This window comes from Hemicordylus capensis, chromosome 3 (genome assembly GCF_027244095.1).
Source record: "Hemicordylus capensis ecotype Gifberg chromosome 3, rHemCap1.1.pri, whole genome shotgun sequence".
NCBI lineage: Eukaryota > Metazoa > Chordata > Lepidosauria > Squamata > Cordylidae > Hemicordylus > Hemicordylus capensis.
Window position 1 is genome coordinate 66,840,114 of NC_069659.1, and position 26,983 is coordinate 66,867,096.

Genomic DNA, 26,983 nt, shown 5'->3' on the forward strand with positions numbered 1-26,983 from the left:
TTGTAAGAAAACCCTTTTATTTTACTGTATTTAAATCTCTGATTTAAGACGTTGCAGCCTTGATCAAGATGAACGGTAGCAGAGCTTATTAGTGAATTATATGTCTCCGCTCTTATCCTACCAATGCCCAAGTGCCATTTCATCGCTCTGCAGTCATGCTGAGGTGATAGAGTTCCCCAGCTACTTTCTCCAATCGGTTTCTGTACTCCAGTTTCTTATAGTTAGTGGTGCTGACCCCTTTGAAACCATGCATTGCTCCCCACCAACATGCAGCAATGGCCGCGGTAGAGTCGCTATCCCCACCATGGAAGAAACCCTTATGGGCTAGTTCAGTCCAATTCCCAGAACCAAGGTAAGCATCGTAAGCAATCATGGGAGCATCATGGCCACTGCTGCCTCCCCAACCAGAGAAACTCAGAGAAGTATAGAATTCATCTCTCTCTTTCACACCATACACTGCAGGGAAGGAAGGAGGAGAGACCCCATCTGAAATGCCTCTGGTTTCTAAGTACTTGTTCCACTGGTTTTCAAAGTAGTTCCTATGAAATATAAAAAGAAATCAAAGGTTTCTGTCAAGATCGTAAGTCAGAAAAGAGTATGCACAGTAGTGGGCTTAGGGAAATGTGGGTATGTATATCGCACTATCTTGGATTTTATATTAAAAACCAACTGTCCCATAAGCTAGAATATAAAAACCTTCTACATTAGTACTGGGGACAGTATTTCTAAAGTGTACCAAGAAGTGCTTGGAAATGCCTATAGACCAAGAGACATGCTCTCACATGCACTCGGTGGCCTGTAGGGGGTGCTTTCCCAAATCATACCACAATGTTGTTGTGGAAGTCTCTCAGTACATAGGGACATCAGAAGCTGCCATAGGCTGTAGAGCCCAAATGCTATTAGTGTCCTTCCTTTCAACCTCCCCAAGCAACCACCAGTAGTCCCCTTACTTTTTTCTTACCAATTTGCCTACCATATAGGATTTTTTAATGCAATATATGTGCCAAAAATCCCCCCAAAAGTCATATCACCTAAAGCAGTGTTTCTCAAACTTTTTGGAGTCAAGGACCGCTAAATTCTTCGTGCAGAGTTTCAAGGACCGCTACATTCTTCATGCGCAGTTTCCCGGACCAGCAGTTAGTAAAGGGGTTTCAAGTCTGTCTATCTATCTCTCTATCAGACTTCTATACTGCCCCAAACATGCATCTCTGGGCAGTTTAGAATGAAAATAATATAAGCATTAAAATAATTAAATTTGGAATCTTTTGCAAACATGGAATATTAGGGGTTCTTAACCTTGGGTCTCTCAGTTAAACTCCCATAACCCCCAACAACAATGGCATTTGGCCATTATGGCTGGGGATTATGGGAGTAGAAGTCCACCAATGTCTGGGTACCCAAGGTTGAGAACCCCTGAATCTAAAAGCCTGGGTGAACAAATTTGTCTCCAGTATGTCTTCAGTATGTGCGGGGTGGGGGTGGAGGTGCTTCTGATTACTCAGTGGAGAGGGTATGTTGGGCCATTAGAAAAATTCAAAAGCTACATGGGGCCAATGAAAACAACATACAAGCAAGCCCCACTGATGCAAGAGGGAAACAGCGTTCCCTCTCAAGGCGCCTTGACCACAACAGGCAGCTGGGTTTCAATCAACCAACCTTTGGCTGCAAATAATGAGCATGCAAGAACCACCAGCCCTTCAAGTGGCGCCCACTGCCATACTTTTTCCTCCATGCCCCCGCACCGCATACAGTTTGAAGCTGTAAAGATAGGGAATAAGATAGCTGTAGGAAGATCTCAGCAGCACATGGAGGCAAGGCACAAGAAGGGTCCCATGCCTCCGTGATACTCTTCCTCTTCCGTGCCATGTGCAAAATTGAGGAAGTGAGTGCCTTGATTTCAGTTTGGGGCGGGTTGACTCCCAGTCAGGGACCGGCACTCAAGCCTTCGGGGACCGGCAGCGGTCCAGGGACCGGTGGTTGAGAAACACTGACCTAAAGGACACATCATATAGCAATATGTTCCTTTTTAAAGTTACCTCCCCACACATGACCACTAAACAATATCAAATTCAGTAAACCAAAAACTTTCTGCTTAACAGTCTGACTTGGTATAAGGTAGCTTCCTATAATTAGATGTGAAATGATTTTATCTTACGTTATCATTTTAGATGACATCCAAAGCATCACTACTATGGGAGAAGCACCAGTGATTCTGAAGAGTTCAAGACTAGTGCTGCCTCAGTGCTTGCCCCAATGGAGAGGGGTGTGTGTGTGTGTGAGTCAATATTTTAGAACTTTAAGTCAGCACAGATGAACTCCGTTATCCACGGGGGCTCCAGTATATTGGGGAACCGTGGATATCAGAACCGTGGATAGCGGGATATTGCGACAGTGGGAATGGGGGAGTAGGTTCCTGCTGGCTGGGGGAAAGGGCAAAAAATGCTCCAAGTCCCAAATTGGTCACTTTTCTGAGAAAAATTACGGGTGGAGGAGATGTGTGTGTGTGTTTTAAATGAGCCACGAAATGGCTCCTGCACCCAAAATCGTGGCCATAAATGACCTCAGAGATCATTTCCAGCTGCGCCAACACCCTGGATATGCAGAACTTAACCCTTTGTGTTCCACGTATGCCAGGGTCGGGTGCCTATTTTGGGACTGTGGATATGCGGAACTGTGAATAGCGGCACTGCATATAGTGAGGTCCACCTGTATGCATTCCCTATTTTCTTCCCCGCCCGTGCAGAAGTAGTCATCTCAGGTACCAAAACGAGATGCACTACATACATGCTCAACACTATAACTGTATTTTGATTTATCATATACCCCTTAGCACCATCAAGAGAGTGCTTAACCACTCACCATGCTTCCAAGTTCTCTTCCACAAAGCTGCCTGCCTTCTCAATATAAGCTTTAGCCATTGGCAGCACCTCCATCAACCCTTTCCCCCACTCGTGAGGTGGCTTGCGATTGACAGCATAAGAAGTGAACAGTGCAGAAGCAAGGGATCCAAGGTAGCCTGTTGGATGGTGGTGAGTCATTCGGCCACTCTCTATGCTGACCGCAATCAAGTTGTCCAGCTCTTCCGGGTGACGAAACCGCAGTCCAATACACATTGACCTCATGGCGGCTCCACATCCTCCTCCTCTTGCATTGAAGGGAATTTTCCAGCCATCTGGCACTTCTGGTTTCAGATGCAGTGCACCTTGAACGCAAGTACCACCTATATAGTATAGAAAAAACAGAAACCTTGCACAAATTGTCCAATTGTTTACAATTTAAGTCAGCCTATGCTTTAAGTTTCCTCAACAAAACCATCCACCCACAGAACAGCTCTAGTTGACCAGGAGTGCTTTCGCTCCATCTCTTCATGCTTGCAAGGCAGACATTTCCTGAGGGTGGATTTATTTGTGTTATGGTTTTGTTTTTTGTATTTTTCCATTTTATGCCAAAGCAGCTCAAGGTAGGTGACAAAAGCATACCATCAAATAGCAATAACAATAAAGAAGCAGCAGCATAATTATAGTATTCTGTCTACTCCAAAGAAACAAACCTCAGAACAGCTGGCCAGAGAAACCCAAATATATATTTACTTGCTGCCGGCAAGGCCAGGTTTGTGGAAACAGATGTACTTCTCCTGGAGAAGAAGTTCCAAACCTTGGTGCTACTTGGAAAAGGATCTGCTTCAGAAATACCTCAGGTAAAGAGGGGTCCTGGAGCAAATCACCACGAATGGGAAGGTTAATAAGAAAGGAGGAGGTCACTCAGGTGCAAAGTTTGGGGTAGGGGAAATCACTTTTCCTACTGTCTATAATCTGGAGCTCCCAATGATGGATATTTATTAATTTATATTTGTGTAAACCACTTTGGAAACTTTAGTTGAAAAGCGGTATATAAATATTCGCATTGTATTGTATATTGGTGAGGAAAGGTGGCACGTTCAAATAGACACCCCTGGCAAGCACAAAACTGGGTCACCTTTCTTCACTGCCACAACTCTTATGTGTGCATATATGAGCAGTATTCATCCTTCAGGGCCACTTCCAGATTAAATAATGCCCAGCACATAAACTGAAATTGGCTCCCCTGCCCACTGTGAAATATACAACTATTATCAGTTTTGCACCAAGCAGCACCCTTGATAGCCTCCCTGAAGTATGACACAATGTTTACTTGCACACCCTTAAAGCCATAGCTCTGTGGTTTTAATCCTCTGTGGTTTTTATCCTCACAACAACCCTGTGAGGTAGGTTAGGCTGAGAGATATGACTGGCCCAGAGTCACCCAGTGAGTTTCATGGTTGGATGGGGATTTGAACTCGGGTCTTCCCGGTCCTAGTCCAACACTCTAACCACTATACTATGCTAGATGGATCAATGGTCTGATCTAGTATAAGGCCTCATTCTGTGTTTCAACCCTGTTGTCCCTGTACAGGTTCCTGCATGGAATCTCTTCTGGCAATTTTTCTCTACATAAATGTTGCACCACGGAAGCAAGGGAAATGCAAGAAACCCATCCCTAATCTATACCAGGGCAGAAGTGCAAGCAGACTGCATGGTGTAATTAGAACACTACCATGGTTGGGGTGTCCCTCTGCTTGTAGAAAGGGTTCCTTTTGAGCTTCAGGAAGTACCCTTGCTTCAGAAAATATACATAGACCTCGGATAAAGCCACTAGGGTGTCTTACGAGGTGTGAACAACAGCGTGGACACTATGAACAATCTAAGACCCTGCCAATATTTACAAACTGGCATATGGCTCCCGCTGGCAAGGAGAATCGAATCCTAGCGCCATTAGCTTCGGCTGTCTCACAAATCACAAGGCTTAATCAATTCACAAACCTTCAAGGATCATATTGAAAGTTTCACTTTTAAAACAAATAAAAGTGGTTTCTAACAAAGATGGTCTTTCTAACAAACATTACTTAAAGGAACTGAGCCAATGGTTCCTAGTAGCCAGTTTGCAGAGTGGTTCAAGCAGCAGCTTCTCCAAGACTGCAGGCAGGAGTCTCTCTCAGCCCTATCTGCAGAGCCCAGGGACAGAACTTGGTACCTTCTGCATGCAAATGCTTTCCCCAGAGCAGCGCCATCCCCTGACGAGAATATCTTACAGTGCTCACATGTAGTCTCCAATTCAAATGCAAACCAGGGCAGACCCTGCTTAGCAAAAGGGGACAAGTCATGCTTGCTACCACAAGGCCAGCTCTCCTCCTCCAAATTCTTTTTTTTTAAAGGCAACAGACAAACGCATGGAGAATGGATATATTTTGGTTGTAGCCATTATGGTTAACCAGAATCTCTGTCTCTAACTAGGCATGAATATTGGGGGGGCAGGCACTGCTGAATTTCTGCCCTGCTTTCGAGCTTGGCCACTCTTGGAAATATGATGCTGGACTAGATTGGTTCGACTTATCAGGACACTTCTTAAATTCCAGCTCCCATCAGCTGAGAGATACCACATCCTCAACTTCAATAAAGTGGCCATGGCACAGTTGGGGTTTATATTTTATTTTATTGTTAAATTTATATACCAAATGTTTTGCATGTATCTGCCTGGTATCCCTTTCATAGGATACTCAAGCACCACCACTAATGGAGTATATAATAAACTTAGTGCAAGAAAAGCATATTTTAGATCAGATGAATGTATTATTCAAGGTTTCACTTGTGCAAGCATTTTCTCTCATGTTCAACCCAACAGTTAATTTGCATATCTCAGGTTCATAAGGTTAAATTGGATATGCAGGAAAAACCAACCAAAACAGATTCTTAAGTCATTTGAATGGCACAAGTTTTGATCATCCATCTTTGGCTGCTTTTGCAAGTTCCCCAATTGACAAAATTTATAGTTAATTTTAGGGAACTTCCAAAAGGAGGAATTTTGGATTATTAGGTGTTTTAAATCAATGCCCTCAACACCCACAAGCTACTGGGTACTGTAACGATCCTTCCAACCTCAATGGGGGTTTGCAGGTTTCAGCACAAGTGGCAAAGTCTGAGTGAGGGACTCTGCTGCACAAAACCCCACATAACTATGAGCCTCTTTGGGGGGAAGTATTATGAGAGGACAGACAGCTAGATTTTAATTTTTAGAGTTCCAAAAGACTCTGCCCGCTGTGAAAATGCCATCAGCATGTGTGCACGCGCACACCCAAACACCCTGCACCAATGATACCAAGATGACTTTTTGAAAGTCTAAAGGGTCATAACATTTATGGAGCACTTTTCCTCATGAGGTTCTGTATATAAGCTCAATAATCTCGGACAATTGAGTTATATTGGGAGGCCACTATTATTACCCCCATATTAAAGGCCAAAAATCTGGGGCTTGCCCGCATGAGAACATGGCTGAGCTGAAATTAGAACAGGGGATGTCCCAGCTCAGAGCACATGCCTGGCCTTAACCACTCTCACCCAGCACCTCAAATCTTCTCATTTACCCCAGTTTCACCGGAACAGGTTTTGTGTTTTACTCTTTTTCTCAAGGTACATAGGACTTGCCCAGATGCCTAATTTTCTACCTTTGCATGTGCTCAAATACTTTTATTTTCTCTGTGTCTGTGTGTCTGCACACGAACATACCTACTCACATGCTCTATGATTACTGCTCAGTTAAAGCTTTGAAGAAACAGGGTAGAGTGACAGGAGAGAAATGGCAAGCAACTAACAAGGGTTCTTTCCACACTAGAGCCCTTCACCAGTGCCCCAGCATTCTTGTTCTGCAATTGGATGGATGAGGAATGACAGTTGTACTTCCAGTCAGCACCTGATATGGAGCTATGTCCCGATTGTCATTGTCCATTCCCGCACTGAAAGAACAAAGCCTGAATGCTGCCTATTGAAAAACAATGATTTGGGGTGGGGGGGGACCACTTGTCAGTCATTAAAAAAAAAATCTCATAAAAATATTATAAGAAACTCAGGAGAAAGCAAAAACGTTTCCTTGACCATGGAAAGAGGTTCATTCAAGGGGCATCTCTGAAGAGGAGGGAGGGGTGTGCAGAAAGGTAAAGTGTGTGTGTGTGTGTGTGTGTGTGTGTGTGTGTGTGTGTGTGTAAGTAAATCCATCACATCTATACTTTTTGCTGTCTTAGGCCTTTTTTTTAAAAAAAAAAAGCCACTTCATTTGTAAGCTACAGCAAAATTACAATAATGATAATGTAAAAACATTTACATTGGTTCATTCTAATAGCGCTTCCATCATTTTGAATTGGGGTGGATGACATCATCACTACCGTAACTACACCATTGTGCCCCTACAGCTTCCAATCCCATTGAGCTGAGGGAGAGGTTTGCAAAGGCAGAAGTGGCCTTGTTCTGACATTATAACCTCCTTTATTAAAAAGGCCCACTGTAGCCATGTACGGTGAGGTGGAGAGGAAGTTCCGCTCCCACCACGTCACTCATGGTTATGGCAGGGCTTGTCTGAAGAGCCCTCCCTGTGATGGCAGGCACATCCATGATGCGAGGGTGGTTTGATCTACCCTTGCAATCATGGATGTGCCGCTGTCACAGGGAGGGCTTTTCCTTCTCCAGACAAGACCTGTCGAAACCATGCGTGGCAGGTGATTGACGTAGTGGGAGCAGAACTTCCTCCCGCTTTGTCCCACTGTACACAGCTACAGCATGGCTTCTGGATAATGTCTAAAACTCAATTCAGACATTATGCTGTACAAGCATACAGATGTCTGCACTTGTACGTGTGTGTGTGTGTTCATGTTAAAACCTGGAAATAGGCCCTTCAGATTCATGGTACAGATAGTGTACTTTTGTACCTGCATTCAACATAACATGTAAATGACTATACCTGTGTATGTGGTACACTCGTATGAGTGTTGAATATATCATGTGAATTGGCTTTGAATCAGGCTTATGTTTTAAGAGTGTACAGACAACTATACATTCATACATGGTTGCATCGGAATGACGGTACCTGCAGCATTCATTCTAAAAGTGAACCTGGGCACACACCCCTCAAATGCATGGAAGGGTACTACTGTACCTGTGTTCAACATAATGTGTGAAGAACTGTACTATCTCCCTGCTTCGCAGGCCTCTTGGAGGATCAGAGCAAATGAGGGGGGGTCCCCCCTTACCTTCTCACAGACGAGGGAAATTCCCCTCACTTGCCTCACAAATGTCTCAGAGGATCAATGCAAGGAAAAGGGATTCTATATTCCCCTAGAAGAGGGGATTCCCCCACCTCACTACACTGAGCCTTGGAGGGGCTTGCAAGGTAATGCAACGGCTCACTGCTCTGCTAGCCTCTCTGCAGCTCAGCAAAACAGAAAGCCCCCCAGCCTCCCACAGCTTGGAGCTCTCATGAGTGTATGGACGTAAAGAATGACTTATTCCTGTACTTGCACTTTATAGTAATAAGGAAGTACTGATTTTTTTAAAAAAAAACCTACCACAGACTATTAATGTAATAGAGGAAGACATGCAAACGCAGTATTGCAGTCAGGTCAATTGTTAGTGTGTTGCAATGATTAAACAAAAAGTTCTGGTAAGAATTAATCTGCCTACTTTCCTTTCACTATAATCTTAATTGATAATAACCAACTGCTGCCTCAAACGTTCGCACTTACGCCATCTTGAATTGGGGTGGATGACACTACCACGAACTATGCAGTTGAGGTGTCCTTATGTGTCTCTACAGCTGTAGCAAATTGAGTTCAAATAAGTTCCAATTATGCCTCAAATGTTAATGAATCCGCCATCTTGAATTGGGGTGGACAATATAATCACAAACTATGCCACTGAGGTGTCCCTACAACTGTAGCAAATTAGGTTCAAATCAGTTAGGCGGTCCACAAGTTAGCCCACTTGTACCTCAAATGTTCACGTGTCCACCATCTTGAACTGGGGTGGCTGGCATCATCACAAATTATGCTGTTGAGATGACCCTATGTGTCCCTGCAACAGTACCAAATTTGGCTCAAATCAATCCAGGCATTGCAAACTTATTAAGGACACAGAGAGAGAGAGAGAGAGCGCAAGCTGGGAGATCTCATAAGATTACTTTCCTTTCCTTAAACAAAGTGGGCTAAAAAAAAGAAGCAGCAGCAGAAATCAGGTCTTTAAAGAGGATGGGAGGTCAACAGGGAAAGAAGTGGAATACACCTCTTTGGCAGAGAAAGCATCTGGAACACTGTCATAGCCAATGAAAGGATGGCAATTGACATCCTGAAGATTGGTGCTGTGCGAGAGGGACAATATTTGCCAGTCTCCCCTTCCCTCTGAAGCCCAGTATACCTCCTGAAAGATACATCCCTAAGGATTGCACAACCCTCATATAAAATATTAAATAATAATAATAATAATAATAACAATTAATAATATCACCACCACAACCACCATAGGGGCCACAGAAATCACCATCAGCCAATTACAAAAAGCAACTTTACTCGGAACAGCCTAAATTCTACGACGATATCTATAACAACAACAACATCGACAATAAAATTCAGCCATCCCAGGTCCTTGGGAAGGACTCGATGTCTGGATAAAACAAACCAGTCAATAATACCTGTCTGACTGTGTAAATAAATAATAATAAATATTTTATAAATATAAAAATAATAAGTAGTAGTATTTATTTTTTATTTAATATACCACCCTTCCAAAAATGGCTCAGGGTGGTTTACAACAAAATAAAAAGAATTTAAATCAATTAGCTATTAAAATCATTTAAAACCAACATTAAAATTTAAAACCATAGCTTTAATTAAAAGCCTGGGTGAATAAATGTATCTTCAGTGCCTTTTTAAAGGTTGCCAGAGATGGGGAGCCTCTTCTTTCAACAGGGAGCGCATTCCAAAGTCCAGGGGCAACAACAAAGAAGGCCTGTTCCCGAGTAGCCATTAAATGAGATGGTGACAGCCACAGGCGAACCACTCTGGATGATCTTAACAGGCGGTGGGGCTCATGGTGAAGAAGACATTATCTTAAATATCTAAGGCCTAAGCTCTTTACGGCTTTATAGGTAATAACCATCACCTTGTATTTTGACTGGAAACATATAGGCAGCCACTGTAGTTCTTTCAACATAGGAATAATATGGTCTCTCCTAGAGGACCCAGAGACCAACCTGGCTGCTACATTCTGGACCAGCTGAAGTTTCCGGTCTATGTACAAAGGCAGCCCCACATAGAGCACATTGTAGTAATCCAGCCTAGAGGTTACCAGCATATGTACCACCATATTGAGGTCGTTCATCTCAAGAAATGGACGCAGCTGGCGTATCAGCCAAAGCAGATAAAAAGCACCTCTTGCCATTGCCTCAACATGGGACACCAGGGAGAGGTTCGGATCCAGAAGCACCCCCAGACTGCATACCTGTTCTTTACAGATGACTCCATCCAGAACCGGCAGATCAAAATAGTCTCCTCAATTCCGACCCCGCACAATAAGTACCTCCATCTTATCTGGATTCAGCCTCAGTTTGTTATCCCTCATCCAGCCCATTACTGCTTCCAGGTAGGCATTTAAGGAGGTTATGCCTTCTCCCAATGAGTTTGACATGGAGAAATAGATCTGGGTGTCATCAGCATATTGATAACACCCTGCACCAAATCCCATGATGATCTCTCCCAACGGTTTCACGTAGATGTTAAACAACATCAGACAATAAGGAGCCCTGAGGGACACCACAGGAAAATTCAGATTTTAAAGAACAATAGTCTCCAAGAGACACCATTTGGAACCTGTCCATGAGGTAGGAGCGGAACCACTGCAAAGCAATGCCTCCCACCCACAATCCCCTCAGACATTCCAGAAAGATACTATGGTCAATATTATCAAAAGCCCCCAAGAGATCCAAAAGGACCAACAGAGTCACACTGTCAATTCCCAATTGGAGATCATTCATCAGGCCGACCAAGAGAGTCTCCACTGCATAGCCCACCCAAAAGCCAGTTTGAAATGGGTCTAGATAATCAGTTTCCTCCAAGACCACATGAAGCTGGGAGGCTACCACCTTCTCAATTACCTTGCACAGCCATGGAAGGTTGGAGACAGGCCTGTAGTTGCTTAACTCTGATGGATCCAAGGCAGGCTTCGTCAGAAGTGGTCTAATGATTGCCTCCTTAAGACAAAGAGGCTTCCTGCCCTCCCTCAGAGAAGCATTTATAATATCTACCAGGCCCTCTACAACAACTTCTCTGCCACATAGTATAAGCCATGTCGGGCAAGGTCAAGAGGACAGGTGGTAGGCCACACCATTCCGAGCAACTTGTCTACATCCTCAGGAGTCACAAACAAACTGATCCACGGTCATCACATAAGACGAGCTGCTGGACATCTTGGCATCAGACTCTGTAACAATTGTGGAGTTTGAATCTAAGTCAGCCTGAATACAAGATGAGTCCACAAAAGACTCATTAAAAACATCACAGAGGGTAATTTTGGTTCCAAGTACCAATTCAAGGGGGAAGGGACGCACATTAGCCCCTTCACAACCCTGAACATGAACTTGCAGATGTGATATTGGAGGAAAATAATCACTTCTTTGCCACACGTATTGCCTGAGCATAAATCTTCAAATGCACTCTATGTAGTAATCTGTCAGATTAGAGTCGAGTCTTTCTCCACTTGTGCTCTAGCCTTCTACCTCGCCACTTCAGCCCCTGTAGTTCTTCCGTATACCAAGAGGCCAGTTTCGAAGCAGGATGGTTAGGAGCGATCGTGTCCACTGCCCTGGGGAGTTGATTTTTCCAATTCTCCACCAGAATGTTGCAAGATCACCAGCAGAGCCAACATTAAATCCCTCCAAGGTGTCTTGGAATCCTATTGGATCCAATAACCTTCTTGGGTGGATCATCCTAATGGGCCCTCCAGCCCTACGGAGGTGGGGCGTGGTCGTGAGTTCAACCTTAACCAGAGGGTGGTCTGTCCATGACAATGGGGAAAGCACTGGAGTCCCCACCCATGGAACACCATGCTGTTCAGAGTGAAAGACCAGATCAATTGGGTGACCAGCAATATGCGTCAGTCCCAAGACACTTGGGATAGGCCCATAGTTGTCATGGCCTCTACGAACTCCTGAGCCATCCCAGACAATGAACTCCTGAATGAACTCTGAACTCCTGAGCCTCCCTGCCTCCTCTGCTGGTCTTTGAAATAGTAACAACCACCACCATCCTCAGGGACATATTTTCCAGAGGCATGGTGGGTTTCAGAGGGAGGGGGAGATCAATGAAAACCACTGCTCCCCCACAGCAACAGCACAACATTAGTCTGGATGTCCTCCAGTAAGTCCATACAAAACAGGTAATGTGGGAGCAACCTCACCTACTTGCCCAATGAGTCCTACTGACCCAACTGGAGTTCTGAAATGGTCTCGTGGCTTCCAAGATGGACTTAAATCAATGGCAATGGGGGGGGGGGGAATTTAGTTGTGTTTAATTGTCTGTGTTGAGTTTAGCATCCTTATGGACCACAATACTCCTTTGCAGAGAATATGGTATTACCTTGCAAGCAATTATTCAGTCATCTTACTTTTGAACACACAAGTCACATTTTGAGGTGCTTATCTTTGACACGCTTGTCTCTTTTGTTTAAAAGCTCCTACATGCAGATCAAAACTTGCACCAACTATGAATAAATGCCTTTCCCCAGATTTCTCATTCTAGTAACTGAAGTGTTGAACTATAGATGCAATCAAAGGAGAGAATGTAAGTTAATATCCATAAAATGTTTTAGGTATCCATATTGATCCATATGAGGTGGGGGGATTCTAGCTTTATATAGGACTAATAAACATGACACAAAGTCTTGAGCAGCTAGCTTGTGAGTTCTTCAGAATTCTCTATCAGGCTGGATGGCAAGAAAAGCAAAAAGGGTGGGAGGAGCTGTGCCCGGCAAAATGGCCCCCAAAGGTCTGCATCTTATAAAAAGATAGGCGGAATTCTGTACACTCAAGCTGCTCAATCTCACTAAGTGCTAGACACTGATCTCAGGCTACACCCAGCACCTCTGGGATGAAGGTCAGGAATTTTAGGACTGACAAGAGGAAGTGCTTTTTCACATAGCACATAATTAATCTATGGAATTCTTTGCCATGGGATGTGGTGATGGCCACCAGCTTGGATGGCTTTAAAAGGGGCTTAGACAAATTCATGGTGGACAGGTCTATCAATGGCTACTAGTCTGGTAGATGTGGGCCATCTCCAGCCACAGAGGCACGATGCCTCTCAAAACCAGTTGCACGAGAGCCACAGCAGGAAAGAGGGCATGCACATACCTCTTGCCTGTGGGCTCCCCAGAGGCATCTGGTGGGCCACTGTGTGAAACAGGATGCTGGACTAGATGGGCCTTATGCCTGATCCAGCAGGGCTGTTCTTATGTTCTTAAGATTTCAGAATTTCATTTAGACTTTTATTTGACCCTGGGTCAATAAAACCCAATTCTCCCTCCACTACTCTGTCTTAACTCACCTTACCATAGAATATAGATTCATATCATTTTAGAGCTGGAAGTATCCTTGGCTGTCCTCTAGCTCAGCACAGGGAACTAACCACTACAGTCTGACAGAGTCCTGTCCAGACCCTGTTTGAAAATCTCCAGGGACAGAGAGCCTACCATTTCACAAGGCAGACAGTTCCACTGTTGAACAGAGCTCCTTCTACTGTTCCTCAGAGAGCTTGGTTCCCAGACCCTGCATCATCTTTGCTGCCATTCTCTGAACCCATTCCAGTTTGTCAACATTCTACATTCCCATTAAAATGCAGCACCCAGAATTGGACACAGTATTTCAAGAGAGATCTGTCCAGCACAGAATAGAGCAGAACACTTCCTTCTCTCATAATCTGGACAATATGATTCTGTTAATGCAGAATCATTAACTTTGCTCTTTTAGCAGCTGGTTCATGTTCAACTTGTTGCCCACCAAGACATCAAGCCTGATGTAGACAGCAGGGGTGGTGGAGTGTTCCTCTTGTCCTTCAAGCACCAAAGGCCATTTCACCAGGCCCACCTCCCAATCATTTCCACTTTAAAACAAAAAACAAAAACATGGTCCAGGGAAGGTCAAACTGAGGCTTTATAGCTGAGTCTATTACAACTCCCACCAATTCCAGTCACAACAGTCAACAGCCAGGGATTATGGGAGTTGTGGTCCAATAGTAGCTAGTGGGCCTCAGATTGGCTAACCCTGATCTAGCCCGTTAAAATGTTCTTAAAGTAAATCTGATCTTAGATGGATCACACTCCCCCTGAGAGACAAAGTTTGCAGCTTAGGAGTATACTTATGGGTATACCTGGACCTGATGCAGGTAGTGGAGGTGTGCCAGCTGCAACCCTACTTGGAAAAGTCAGATCTGACCTCAGTCACTCATGTACTGGCAACATCCAAATTGGATTACTGCCATGTGCTCCACATGGAGCTCAGGGGTGTAGCAAGGCTGGAGTGAGCCCAGGGACAAGATTTTAAAATGCGCCCCCACCCGGACTTAACACTCACAACAATTTGGGAGGATACATTCAACTGAAGGAAGCCCAGGCGGGTGCGTGGCTGGGGGAGTCAGTCATGTGACTTGCCTCTGGGGGGGCCCCCAAGGCAGTGGGCCACCAGACAAATGTCTCCCCTTGCCCTATTATAGTTACGCCCCTGATGGGGCTGCTCTTAAAAATGGTTTGGAAGCTGCCATTGGTTCAGAATGTTGCTGCAAGTATGCTAGTGAACACTAACGCTTCACGAGTATTACACCCATATTGTGCGAGCTTCACTGGTAACCAGTATGTTTCCGGGCTAGATTCTAAAGTGCTGGTTTTGACATGGCTTGGGGTCAAGTATCTGTCAGACCGCATCTGTCCATATGAACCTGCCAGAGCCCTCCATTCTCCATTTCAGGACCCGCTTGCAGTGCCACCATTTTCTGAGATCCAGTTAACAGGGACCAGAGCAAGAGCTTTTTCAGTTGTGGCCCTTTGGCTTTAGAATGCCCTCACAGATGAGCCTACCTATGCTCCTTTCCTCAGGGTTTAAAGAATCACTTAAAACTAATAAAACGAATCCATCTTTTTAGTGAGGCATTTTAGTTTTCATTCTTTGTTTCTAGTTTACAAAGTTTACAAAACTAGTTTTTAACTGAATTTTATATTAGTTTTATTGTCGGTCAGGTGCTCCAAGCAGCAGTGCACTGGAACAGTGGGATATAAATATTTTAAACAAGTGAAATAATAAATAATGAAAGACCCCAAAGCCTAGAAGTTCAATATATTGAGGCTATTCTCACGACAACCAAAAATCAGTAACCTGCTTTCAAAGACCTCCCCGAGTGCTCCACTAACCAGGGTTTCCAGATCGTGTGTTGCCCCACTGCGGCAACTCACGAGCAGACCACCAACTGGGAGGCTAAAAAGCAGCTTCCTGGCTTGGGGGTCTCTCCAGCATACTCTGAGCACTTGAGCAGCGCATGCTGGAACTTCCGGGGGCCGCACAGCCTCCGAACTCCCAAGCCCCCGCCAGCTCCATAATGGAGCTGGCAGTCATGTGAGCAGCCGATCCAGCTGCCCAGGGCAGACTGGATGATCGTCTGCGGAGAGAGCAGGCTAAGCCCGCTCTCTCTGCTAACCCTGTTATGGCGGATCTCACCGATCGTGAGATCTGCCTCTTTGTGTCGTTTGGGCTCGTCCTAAAAAAAGGGATATAACTAGAACATGGCTTTAGGATTAAAGTGGTTCCACAGCTTCATGATAAGAAAATACCCGTTTGCAGCTCTTCTCCAAATCGGTGTTAGGAGCAAAACATTTTGAAATTAGATTCTCCAGTCCAATGACCAATGGATTTTAACTGCAAGAAAACAGATTTAACCTAGACATTAGGAGGCATTTCCTCATCATAAGAGTTTTTCAACAGTAGAACAACATGTCTCATGTGGTGGTGGGCTCTCCATCACTGAAGGTTTTCAAGATGGTTGGATGGCCATCTGTTAGGGATGCTGTAATACTTATGCATTGTGCAGGGCATTGACTAAAAGAGCTCTGAAGTCCCTTGGGAGACATGGGAGGAGAACTGGTCTTGTGGTAGCAAGCATGAATTGTCACCCTTTGCATAGCAGAGTCTACTCTGGTTTGCATTTGAATGTGTAAGCACTGCAAGATATTCCCCTCAGGGGATGGGGTCACTCTGGGAAAAGCATCTGCATGCTTCCATGCATAAGGTCCCAAGTTCCCTCCCTGGCATCTCCAAGTCAGGGCTGAGAGAGACTCCTGCCTGCAACCTTGGAGAAGCTACCACCAGTCTATGTAGACAATACTGAGCTAGATGGACCAGTGGTCTGACTCAGTAGAAGGTGGCTTCCTATGTTCCCTTCCAACTCTAAAATGTTATGACAAATTTCTCTAAACAAAGAAATGTATTGATTCTTTTCACAGAAAACTTTTTTGTAACAAGTAAATACCTGGGAAGGGGCTTACAGAAGTTAAGTCTTCATTCTGTGAGGTTTTATTGAATTTGAATTATCTGTTTGACGAAACAGGAATGGACTGTGGTATACTAGCTCCTAAACAATGTGTGTTCTCTAGCAAGTCTGGATAGCTGAAAGTTTCTGTAAGTGGGGAAAGCATGATGGCCTACTGAAGAGGAAAAGCTGCTGGACAAGAAAAGGAAGTGACTGACTACAGTCTAAGGATCAGAGGGACCGTACTCTGTTACCCCTGCTGTCTGCACCAGACTATATGTGGTAAGATGAACCTGAATAGGGAACTGGATGCGAATATGAGAAACCCAGCATCAAGTCTCAGTTGAGATCTTAAAGCTGTGAGGGGAATTTCACCAACTCTCATCCTAACCCTACTTCACAAGGTGGGTATAAGCTTAAATTGAGATACCAGAATATTGTAACTCACCCTAAGACAGAGCAAGGAAGAAGACCATGTGAACAAATGCTGCAGAGTTTGGGGAGACTGTTTTTCAACCCCTACTCTATTCACCTTCTTCTCCTAACTGGAGAAAGCAGCTGACCAAAATACTCTTTAGTGTTAGTTCAGAAGGTACCATAAAGACAGAACAGAAGACAGGAAAAAACACTGAAAAGAGTCAAGTTTCAGTCCAAAGACACAACAATGCACTTGAGAAATACAATTGCATGCAAACATTCACAAAAGATTACCTGGAGCTCTCCCTTCCATGTCACGCATACAATCCTTGTAGTTCTTTGCAATGAGAGAATACAGGTGAGTCAAATTAGGGTTTTGCCCAGCTGCTGCCAAGGCTTCGGCTGTAGCCAAATGCATGACGGTATCATCGCTGACCTTCCAGTCCGCCACACTGATCTTGTCCACACCTCCCATTGCAGCCAGCTGATGGTGAATCTCCTCACCATCGGTTTCAAATTCCCATTTGCCATTGTAAAAGCCCAGGGCATCTCCAACCGCACTCAGGACCATCGCTGCCACATAGTTCTCTTGCAGGCCTGAACACATGATCTGAACCCAAAACAGATGGATTGAGATAAATTACACCACCTATTTTTTAAAAAGGTTAAAACTGTAATATGCTTAAATCCCTATTGCTCTCCCTTTAAAATGCACAAACTTCCATCATTTTATTAAACAGGTTTCAGCCCAGCCCACCAGCCACTCTCATTCGTGTTTCGGGGTAGGTGACACAAAGGTTCTTGTGCGACTGCAAAGGCAAAACCTAGCACTAGTCTGCCTGCAGACCATATACATTGAAAATATCTATTTTTAAAATGATCACATGCATGTGTGTGTAAAAATCTTTTTTCAAATGCTAGACTTTTATTTATGTATTTATTCATTTATTTATTACATTTATAAATCACCCCATCCAAAGGCTCTGGGAGGTGACCATGACTGGGCGATGACTATGCTTAGAAGACATGCAAGAATGATTTTTCCAAGCCCTAAGAAGTTCTGAAATTTGCTAAAAGCAAATTTACAGTTTCATTCCCGGCTGTCACAAACTCACTTTGAATCTAATCTGCACAATGACAGACTCTTGTGTAGATTCCAGTACTTCATAAGTGCTATAAATATAATAGGTATTTTCAGGGGCAAAACCAGCACTTGTGGAATACTGGTCTCCACACAAGATGGTGTCAGTTTGTAAATTATATTAGCTTTGATAATTAAGTTGAAAGTGCTTTTTGGTTCTGTGAAGGAGACAGTTCTACTCCCATGTCTCCCAACTATTATTATTTTTGTGGAGCTTCTATGTATACAAATACGCCAAACATTTATATACCGCTTTTCAACAAAGTACCCAAAGCGGTTTACATAGATATAAACAAACAAAATGGCTCCCTGTCCCAAAAGGGCTCACAATCTAAAAAAGAAACATAAGTTAGACACCAGCAACAGCCACTGGAGGGATGCTGTGCTGGGGATGGATAGGGCCAGTTGCTCTCCCCCTGCTAAATAAAGAGAATTACCAATTTTACAAGGTGTCTCTTTGCTCAGTTAGCAGGGGACATCTACATGTCATTCTACACACCAAGATAAACACAGGCCTTGAGCTTACAATATACATTTGAACAGTGGAGTGGGGGGGGATGAGGGGGACAACTGGCAGATGAGAAGAAAGGAATAGAGCAGCGATCTTCACTATTTTTCATGTGGGGGACATTTGGGGGGGACTCTAATCTGCAAGCCATTTCCCACTGTGCTGACCTCTGCACAGTATTGTGCTCTTCTCAGTGCTGTGAGGCCATTGAGAGAAAGAGGGAGCCCTCTCTTAAGAGCTCTATGGGGGAAAGCACTGGGAACTGTCCTGAGCCATTTTGGAAGGGCGGTATAAAAATCAAATCAAATAAATAAATAAATAAATAAGGGCTACATTTCCCATCATCGTGTGCACACCTCCCAAGATGGTGCAGGGGCTTGAGGGACTCCATTTCCCTTAAAAGAGTTCCCCCACTGCTGGGTAAAGTACAGCACTGCATGGTGAGAATGATAATTTCTGCATGGTGCCAGAGAACTGGGCAGAGATTCAGCTTTGCTTGAAGCTTCACACACAGACCCAATAAACAAGTCATCAGAGGCCCACACTTAGGGTTGCTGGGCGCCACCACTGCAGGGCCTTGCAAGGAAGACCACTGGAATATAGAAAGAGGGATAACAGGTGACAAATGAATGCAGTTACACACAGGCATCAATTCAGTTGTAGTGACATCACAACCATAGTGTTGATGCTATATATGTAATAAATAAATAAATAAATAAAAATAATTTGATTTCTATACCACCCTTCCAAAAATGGCTCAGGGCGGTTTACAAAGAGAAATAACAAACAAATAAGATGGCTCCCTGTCCCCAAAGGGCTCACATTCTAAAAAGAAACTTAAGACAGACACCAGTAACAGTCACTGGAAGTACTGTGCTGGGGGTGAATAGGGCCAGTTACTCTCCCCCTGCTAAATAAAGAGAATCACCAAGGTAAAAGGTGCCTCTTTGCCCAGTTAGCAGGGGAAATCACAATAGAGAAGTAGCAACAAAGGTTTCTGGAGCTATTATCTATCAGTTTATTTAGTTTCGAACTGTTGTTAATGAGAAGACCCACCAGAATCCAGCTTTGTTCCACTAGCAATAGATCTCTTTCAACATCATCAGAATAGATGCCTGTTCTTTGAAACCAAAGTAACTAGGGTAGGAAATCCAGTCTCTGAGATGACAAGACCACCTCTAATTCTAAATTTAGAGGTAAAGCTGGTCTTGTGGTAACAAGCATAAATTGTCCCCTTTGCTAAGCAGAGCCCACCCTGGTTTGCATTTGAATGGGAGACATGTGTGAGTACTGCAAGATATTCCCCTCAAGGGATGGGGCCACTCTAGGAAGAGCATCTGCATGCTTGCATGCAGAAGGTCCTAAATTCCCTCCCTGGCATCTCCAAGATAAGGCTGAGAAAGACTCCTGCCTGCAACCTTGGAAAGGCTACTGCCAGTCTCTGTGGACAATACTGAGCTAGGAACATAGGAAGCTGCCTTATACCAGATCAGACCATTGGTCCATCTAGCTCTGTATTGTCTACACAGATGGACCAATGGTCCCACTCTGTATAAGGCCATTTCCTATGTTTCTAATCTCAGAGAATGGTTTACCGAGATCTGCGGGACAAGACTATTTATTTATTTATTTTTATACCGCCTTTCATTAAAACAATCTAAATGCTATAGCTTTCCCCTGTACCAGAGAGTGCCCAGTTCCTCCTCATGATACTTAGAAATCCCTCAAACACATTTCATGTTAACTAGCTCTTATAACAGCTTCTCTACGAATTTGTTCCCAAGGAAGTATGCACACAGCTCAAGTTAGAAAAACAATCCGAAGGTACTTGCATTGTTCCCAGATGAGGGTGAAATGGCAGGTTGGGGACAACATGAAGAGTGGTATATTTATATATTTAATAAAACTAGCATGGTAGAGAGCAAGCTAAACTAAACCCTGCCTTCAGGATGTGTCCAGGGTTTTGTTTTTGCTGCTGTTTTCACTTGGTTGTTATTGGGGTTTTTTAAACAAACATGCAGGGGTATTCAAAAAGCATATCCCCCTTCCTGCAGCCTCAAGTGGTATGGTCCACACTACCCGACTCATTCTGCTGCAGACCTATGTAGACAAGGCTTTAGTTTAAAAAAAAAAAAAAATGGCGAAGAGATACAATCTCCTGCTTCACATGTAGTTTGGCCCTGAATAACCAACCCAGGAAAAGTGTATTTTAACACTCTAGTTTAACCCTTCACATTTGTAGCCTTATTCAGACATTCTATTTCATGTACATAATGTAATGCATTTAACATAATGGGCCGGTTTGAATGATACTTCACCTGCCAGTCCAACTGCACACATAAGGACACGTGCACACAATGAGGATGTATATCCTTCGCCCCCATTTCCCATCTTTGGGCATCACTGGTTAATCACAAGGAGGGGGGGATTTCCGAACTGTCCCCTATGTGTACTGCAAATTCTAGCTTAAACTAATATTTGTAGCAAATGTAAGGAAGTGGTTTGGGCGAAATGCCCAAATAGTAATTTTTAAATGTCCAAATAATAAAAATAATAGGGAAAGGCATTCCAGCATGTCAAAGGGAGGAGGATACATGCATTCACGGAGCATGCATAGCCTTAGTGTGTGTGGTTGTACCGGCAGACGACTTATCTGAAACAGCCCAATCCATGAATATATATCTGTATTTACATACAGATCCATGGGTCAGTTTGAATGATACCTTACTGGCTGACACAATCAGAAAGGGGTGTGAACATGCCTGCCAGGACGTCTTGTGTGGAAGACATCCTGATGCCCTCGTAGCACGCCACTTTATGGCTTTAGAGTATGCTGTTCATCCAAATGGCTGCATTACAGCCCAAGGAGAAAGCCCATCTGCTGATCCTGTGCTGGCTGCAGCCACAGTCCAATTGCCCTGACGAGCTGCAACTGTGTGGGGGCTGTCCAAGCTGCCAGGCTCCAGAAGCCTACGTGAGAGGTAGGGTCTGGGGGCTTAAAAAGGGACCAGGGCTCTGCTAGTGCTCTGGTGCAAACACGGGATACTGAACTCACTAGAACAGTAGACACAATCTCTCTTAAGTGTCCTCTCCGACTGGCTTTAAAGACAGCCCCATGGTATTTGGATGAACTATGGGAGCTGAAGCAGCGAGGTAGACGACTAGAGCACAAGTGGAGGAAGACTCGGTGCAAGTCTGATCGGGTACAACACAGAGCACATTTGAAGACCTATACTCTGGCAGTGCGGGCAGCAAAGAAGCAGTTCTCTTCTGCCCGCATTGCTTCCGCAAATTCATGTCCAGCTGCGTCATCTAGGGTTGAGAGGGGACTAGTATGTACCCCCTCCCCCTCGAATTTAAACTTGGAACCCTTGGTCAGTTGCTGTGACATCTTTAACGACTTTTTTTGCAGATAAAATCTCTCGCATTCAGGCTGAGCTGGATTCCACAGTTACTGCAGAGTCTACTGTGGAAGTGTCCAACAACTCCTCTTATGGGATTAGATTGGATCATTTTCAATTTGTGACTCCTGAGGAAGTACACAAACTGCTTCGGACTGTGTGTCCTACAATCTGTTCTGTTGACCCTTGCCCAACTTGGCTTATCTCATCTGATAATCATATCAGAAAGGGTCTGGTAAATATTATAAATGCTTCTCTGAGGGAGGGCAGGATGCCTCCTTGTCTTGAGGAGGCTATTATTAGACCACTTTTGAAGAAACAGGAATTGGATCCCTCAGAGTTAGCCAATTACAGACCTGTTTCTAACCTTCCATGGTAGGGCAGGGTGATTAAGCCGGTGGTGGCCTCTCGGGTCCAGGCAGTTTTGGATTATACAGATTATCTAGACCCATTTCAGACTGGCTTTTGTGTGGGCTATGGGGTTGAAACTGCCTTGCTCGGCGTGATGGATGATCTCCAACTGGCTACTGACAGAGGGAGAGTGACTCTGCTGATCCTTTTGGATCTCTCTGCGGCTTTCGATACCATCAACCTTGTATCCTTCTAGACTGCCTGAGGGAGGTGGGATTGGGTGGCACTGTTTTACAGTGGTTCCACTCCTACCTCTCTGATAGATTCCAGATGGTGTCACTTGGAGACTGTTGTTCTGCAAAGCGAGAACTGAAGTGTGGAGTTCCACAAGGCTCTATACTGTCTCCAATGCTCTTTAAACCGCTGGGAGAGATCATCAGGAGGTTTGGTGCTGGGTGCTGTAAATCTGGGTGTCATCAGCATATTGATTTCTCCATGTCAACCTCATCAGGAAATGGCATATCTTCCCTAAATGGCTGCCTGGAGGCAGTAATTGGCTGGATGCGGGATAATGAACTGAAGTTCAATCCAAATAAGATAGAGGTACTGACAGTGGTGGGTGGGGGTCAGGACCCGAAATATGGTTTAGATTTGGTTGTTCTGGATGGGGTTACACTCCCACTGAAAATCAGGTTTGTAGCTTGGGAGTGCTCCTGGACCCAAAGCTCTCCCTGGTTTCTCAGGTTGAGGTAGTGGCCAGGAGCACTTTTTATCAGCTTCGGCCGATACATCAGCTACGTCCATTTTGAGAGGTGAATGACCTTAAAACAGTGGTACATATGCTGGTAACCTCCAGGCATGACTACTGTAATGCGCTCTACATGAGGCTGCCTTTGTACGTAGTCTGGAAACAATTGGTGCAGAACGCAGCAGCCAGATTGGTTTTTGGGACAACACGAAGGGAGCATGTAAAACTGGTTTTGAAAAAAATGCACTGTCTGTCGCTATTTTTCCAGGTGAAATACAAAGTGCTGGTTATTACCTACAAAGCCCTTATCGGGTTGGGTCCAGGCTATTTAAGAGAGTTCCTCCTTTGTCATGAACCCTGCCACCTTTTATGATCTTCTAGAGAGGTCTGGTTACAGTTGCCTCCAGCTTGACTCATGGCAACTTAGGACCAGGCTTTCTCTGTGGCTGCCCCAGGGCTTTGAAATATGCTTCCTGCTGGAATTAGAGCATCTCCTTCTGTTTGTTTTCAGGAAGACCCTCAAGACTCTCCTGTTCTCACAAGCTTTTAATTAGAATTAATTTTAATAATTTGTTTTATATTGTTATGTATTTTAATCTGTGGTTTTTAATACTAAAATTTGTATACTGCCTAGAGATGTACATATCAGGTATAAAAATGATAAATAAATAAGGAGAGCTAGTTTTGTGGGAGCAAGCAGGAATTGTCCCTTTTGCTAAGCAGGGTCCAACCTGGTTTTCATTTAAATGGGAGACTACATGTGGGAACACTGTAAGATGTTGGGGCCGCTCTGGAAAGAGCACCTGCATGCTTGAATGCAGAAGGTCCCAAGTTCCCTCCCTGGCATCTCCAAGTTAGGAGACACCAGGGAGGACACCTGCCTGCAACCTTGAAGAGGCTGCTGCCAGTCTGTGTACGGAAACAATACTGAGCTAGATGGACCAATCATCTGACTCAATATAAGGCAGCTTCCTATGTTCCTATGATAAAGGAACATGCAGGAGGGCATCAGGACATCTTCCACACAAGATGTTTGGGTGCGTCCGCTTTCTGAGTTGACTGTTAAGGTATCCTCCAACACGGCCTTTGTGCATACAGATCGTATGGGTGTCAAACATAATAAATGAATGGGACTTTTATGTTGCACAACATGTCTGGCTAAACGATGAGATCTTACAGACTGTTGTATGTGATGCTACCTCAGTAAGTCTTGCTGAGTTCAGTGTACAGGGTCAGCCAAGCTCCTCTATTCCGAGCAGAGTAACACCCCTCCAAGGCCTCACCAGTTCCCAGAGGATGGGAGTCTAGCCAAGCCCGTTGCCCTTGTTAAACAGGGGATACATCTCACCCTTGCTTTCTTTGTCTGGCATTTTGAAATGTTTGTTGTCCTGATTTAAACATTTCTTCCTCACTTCACTAGACTCCAGGACCTGCAGGAAGATGCACTAAGCTACTCTGGGCTGTCGATTCCTGGATCTCAGATTCTAAAGCAATCTCTTGATTCCACGAGGGACTGAAGAAACTTGCACCCCAGCAAGTAAGTCCAGTGTGTTAAAACGAAAGCGAAAGGCTCTCTCTAATGGGCTTGCCGTCATTAACACCTCTCTTCCGTATTCTTCCCGACTCATCCTTTTATAAATAAAGCTTACAACCCCATGCACTCTTTCTTGGGAGTAAATCTTACTGAACTCAGCAAGACTTACTGAGGCAGCATCACATACAACTTCGGACTGAAAACCTGTAATTTTTTTTTTAAAAAACCAACAAAAAAACCGAACAGCGGGACATCTTGATTCGATTTGCAGACAATTAAGGCACTTGCTAAACACACACAATACGGAGCGAGTAGCACAGAGGGCGTCCTTCTGCCGCCTAAACATGCTTAGGAATACACTGTAGCTACGGCGGCAGCCCAGGGCATAACTAGGGGAGAGGGGGCCTGTGTTCGCCCCTCTCCGCGGAGGCTGCTTGGAGTGGGGAGATAATGAAGAAAAAGAGGGAGGAGTGCAGTGGGGGGGCGGGTTATTTGAACTTTTCCGCTCAATTCTAGCTACACCCCTGCTGCTGCGACAGTCCTAGAAAGTGAAACGCTTTCTTGCGAGTAAACCCCACTGTCTGCAACCTGTGGGACTTACTTCCGCCGGGCAACCCTTCCAAAGGCTGGTCAGCGTGCTGCGATTAGCCGGGCAAGAGGACTGGGGGGGCAGCCCGAACAGAATCCAAAAGGCTGACATACAGGATGGGCTTCTGCGCATTTTGGGCTCTGGCTGACGGTTTGTTCCTCCCCCCCCCCCCATTTATTTATTTAAAGCCCTTAAGCGGGGCAAAGTACTTGCAGTTTAGTTTCGTCGTGTCGCTCGAGACGAACCGCAGCAGGAAATCCCCTAGAAGGCCAGAACCCGGGAGCCGCCCTCCTGACGACAGCGGGCAGCTAGTCAGCTGGCCGAGAAAGGAGAGCGGCTGCTTTTCCAGCCATATGATTGGGAAAGGCCCGGATGACTGGCCGGCAGCTCTTAATCTTAAGTACAGTAGTTAAGTTGGTTGGCTTGTTGATGGCGGTTCTTCGAGGTGGTGGTGGTGGTGGTGCAAGAGGGAGAGCACAGGGAAGGCGGGGCCGGGCATCATGTGACCACGTGTTTCTGCCCCGCTTTCCTGCTGCCTCCGGAGCTTTCTTGCAACCGGGCAAGGCGGGGGCGCGGCGTTGCTGCTGCTGGGCGCAAAGAGCGCGTGCTCCAAATGTGTAGCCGGTGCCGTGACGGCAGGGCGTCATGCTGACAGCAGTAAAGTTGTTGAGAGGAAGCCGTGGATAGCCGTGGCGCCTGAAGCTCGAGGGAGGGCTGGTAGCCCCAGCCTGGGGGGGGGGAGAGAGACTGGTAAGCCCCTCCGGGCAAAAACATTGCTAATTCACCCCCACCAAAAAAAATCTGTTTAAAACGCTTGAGAGCTTAATACAGGAAGGTGATGGAAAGTCCCTTCAAGAAGTGCTAGGAAAGGAGAGGGAATCCTATCCTATATAATTCAACCATTCAGCCATGATACTAGCTGGGTGACTCTGGGCCAGTCACTTCTCTCTCAGCCTAACCTACTTCACAGGGTTGTTGTCAGGAGAAACTCAAGTATGTAGTACACCGCTCTGGGCTCCTTGGAGGAAGAGCGGGATATAAATGTAATAATAATGGTAGGGTACCTGCGTCCCTGTCTTTTTTGGGTTGGGGATGGAGAATGCTGGTGGCAGCGGCCATGGCCGCTGGAGGGCCTGGCCTGGCAGTGACTGCAACAGGCCGAGGAGCCAAGACGGCGGGCCTGGCCGGCCGAGGCGAGGAGGCAGAGGGGGAAGCCAGGCAAGGCGGCAGCAAAGCAGGCGGTGGGCCTGGCCGGGAGAAGGCGGCGGGGGAGGCCGGAGAAGGCGGAGGGAGTGGGGGAAGCCGGGCGAGGCGGCGTCGGAGCCGCCGCCTCGGCCACAGCAGGCGGTGGGCCCGGCCGGGAGAAGGCAGCAGGGGAGGCCGGAGAAGGTGGAGGCGGCGGGGGAAGCCGGGCGGGATGGCGGCAGAGCCACCGCTATGGCCAGAGGAGGCGGTGGGCCCAGCCAGGAGGAGGCAGTGGGGGAAGCCGGGTGAGGCGGCATCGGAGCCGCCACCTCGGCCAGAGGAGGCGGTGGGACTGGCCGGGATAAGACGGCAGGGGAGGGCAGAGGCGGCGGGGGAAGCCGGGCGAGGCGGCGTGGCTTATTTCCAAATGCCAAAGTAGGGTAATAAAGTTGTTAAGACCAACCTAAATATCACAAAGTAGTCAGCAAGTTTTTGAATTGTCCAGAACCATCTCTTCAGGATAGATACTAAGCAGTATGGCGGGGTGGACCAATTTTGGCATGACAGAAAAACCATCTCAGTTTCTAAAGCACTTTTCACATGTTACATTCAACACTTGTACAGTCTATGCACAGTGCATGTAAGTACAGTTATTCACATGTTATGTTGAAAGCACCGTCAGCAATACAGTTTCTTCCTGTTCTTGCATT

General features: G+C 45.4%; 2 protein-coding genes across 4 annotated transcripts in view; one reads left to right on the forward strand and one right to left on the reverse strand.

The window, feature by feature from the left end:
* On the reverse strand, window positions 1-25,654 carry ADPRH (ADP-ribosylarginine hydrolase). 3 transcript variants are annotated; one of them, XM_053309423.1, is made up of 4 exons: window positions 25,298-25,654; window positions 17,111-17,426; window positions 2,860-3,220; window positions 1-539 (listed from the first exon to the last, which is right to left on the reverse strand). In XM_053309423.1, exons 2-4 carry the CDS (start codon window positions 17,421-17,423, stop codon window positions 140-142), a joined length of 1,074 nt encoding a protein of 357 aa, XP_053165398.1. In that variant the 5' UTR covers window positions 17,424-17,426; window positions 25,298-25,654; the 3' UTR covers window positions 1-139. The 3 variants fall into 3 exon arrangements, with proteins under 3 accessions (XP_053165398.1, XP_053165396.1, XP_053165395.1); XM_053309421.1 differs by having other exon boundaries at window positions 25,302-25,653; XM_053309420.1 differs by lacking the exon at window positions 25,298-25,654 and adding an exon at window positions 25,101-25,256.
* The window catches only part of LOC128350762 (T-lymphocyte activation antigen CD80-like), a 107,971-nt gene continuing 105,467 nt past the window's right edge, over window positions 24,480-26,983 (forward strand). The window contains exon 1 of the mRNA XM_053309425.1: window positions 24,480-24,502. The gene's annotated coding sequence lies outside the window, so the exon portion shown is untranslated. The remainder of the gene's footprint in view (window positions 24,503-26,983) is intronic.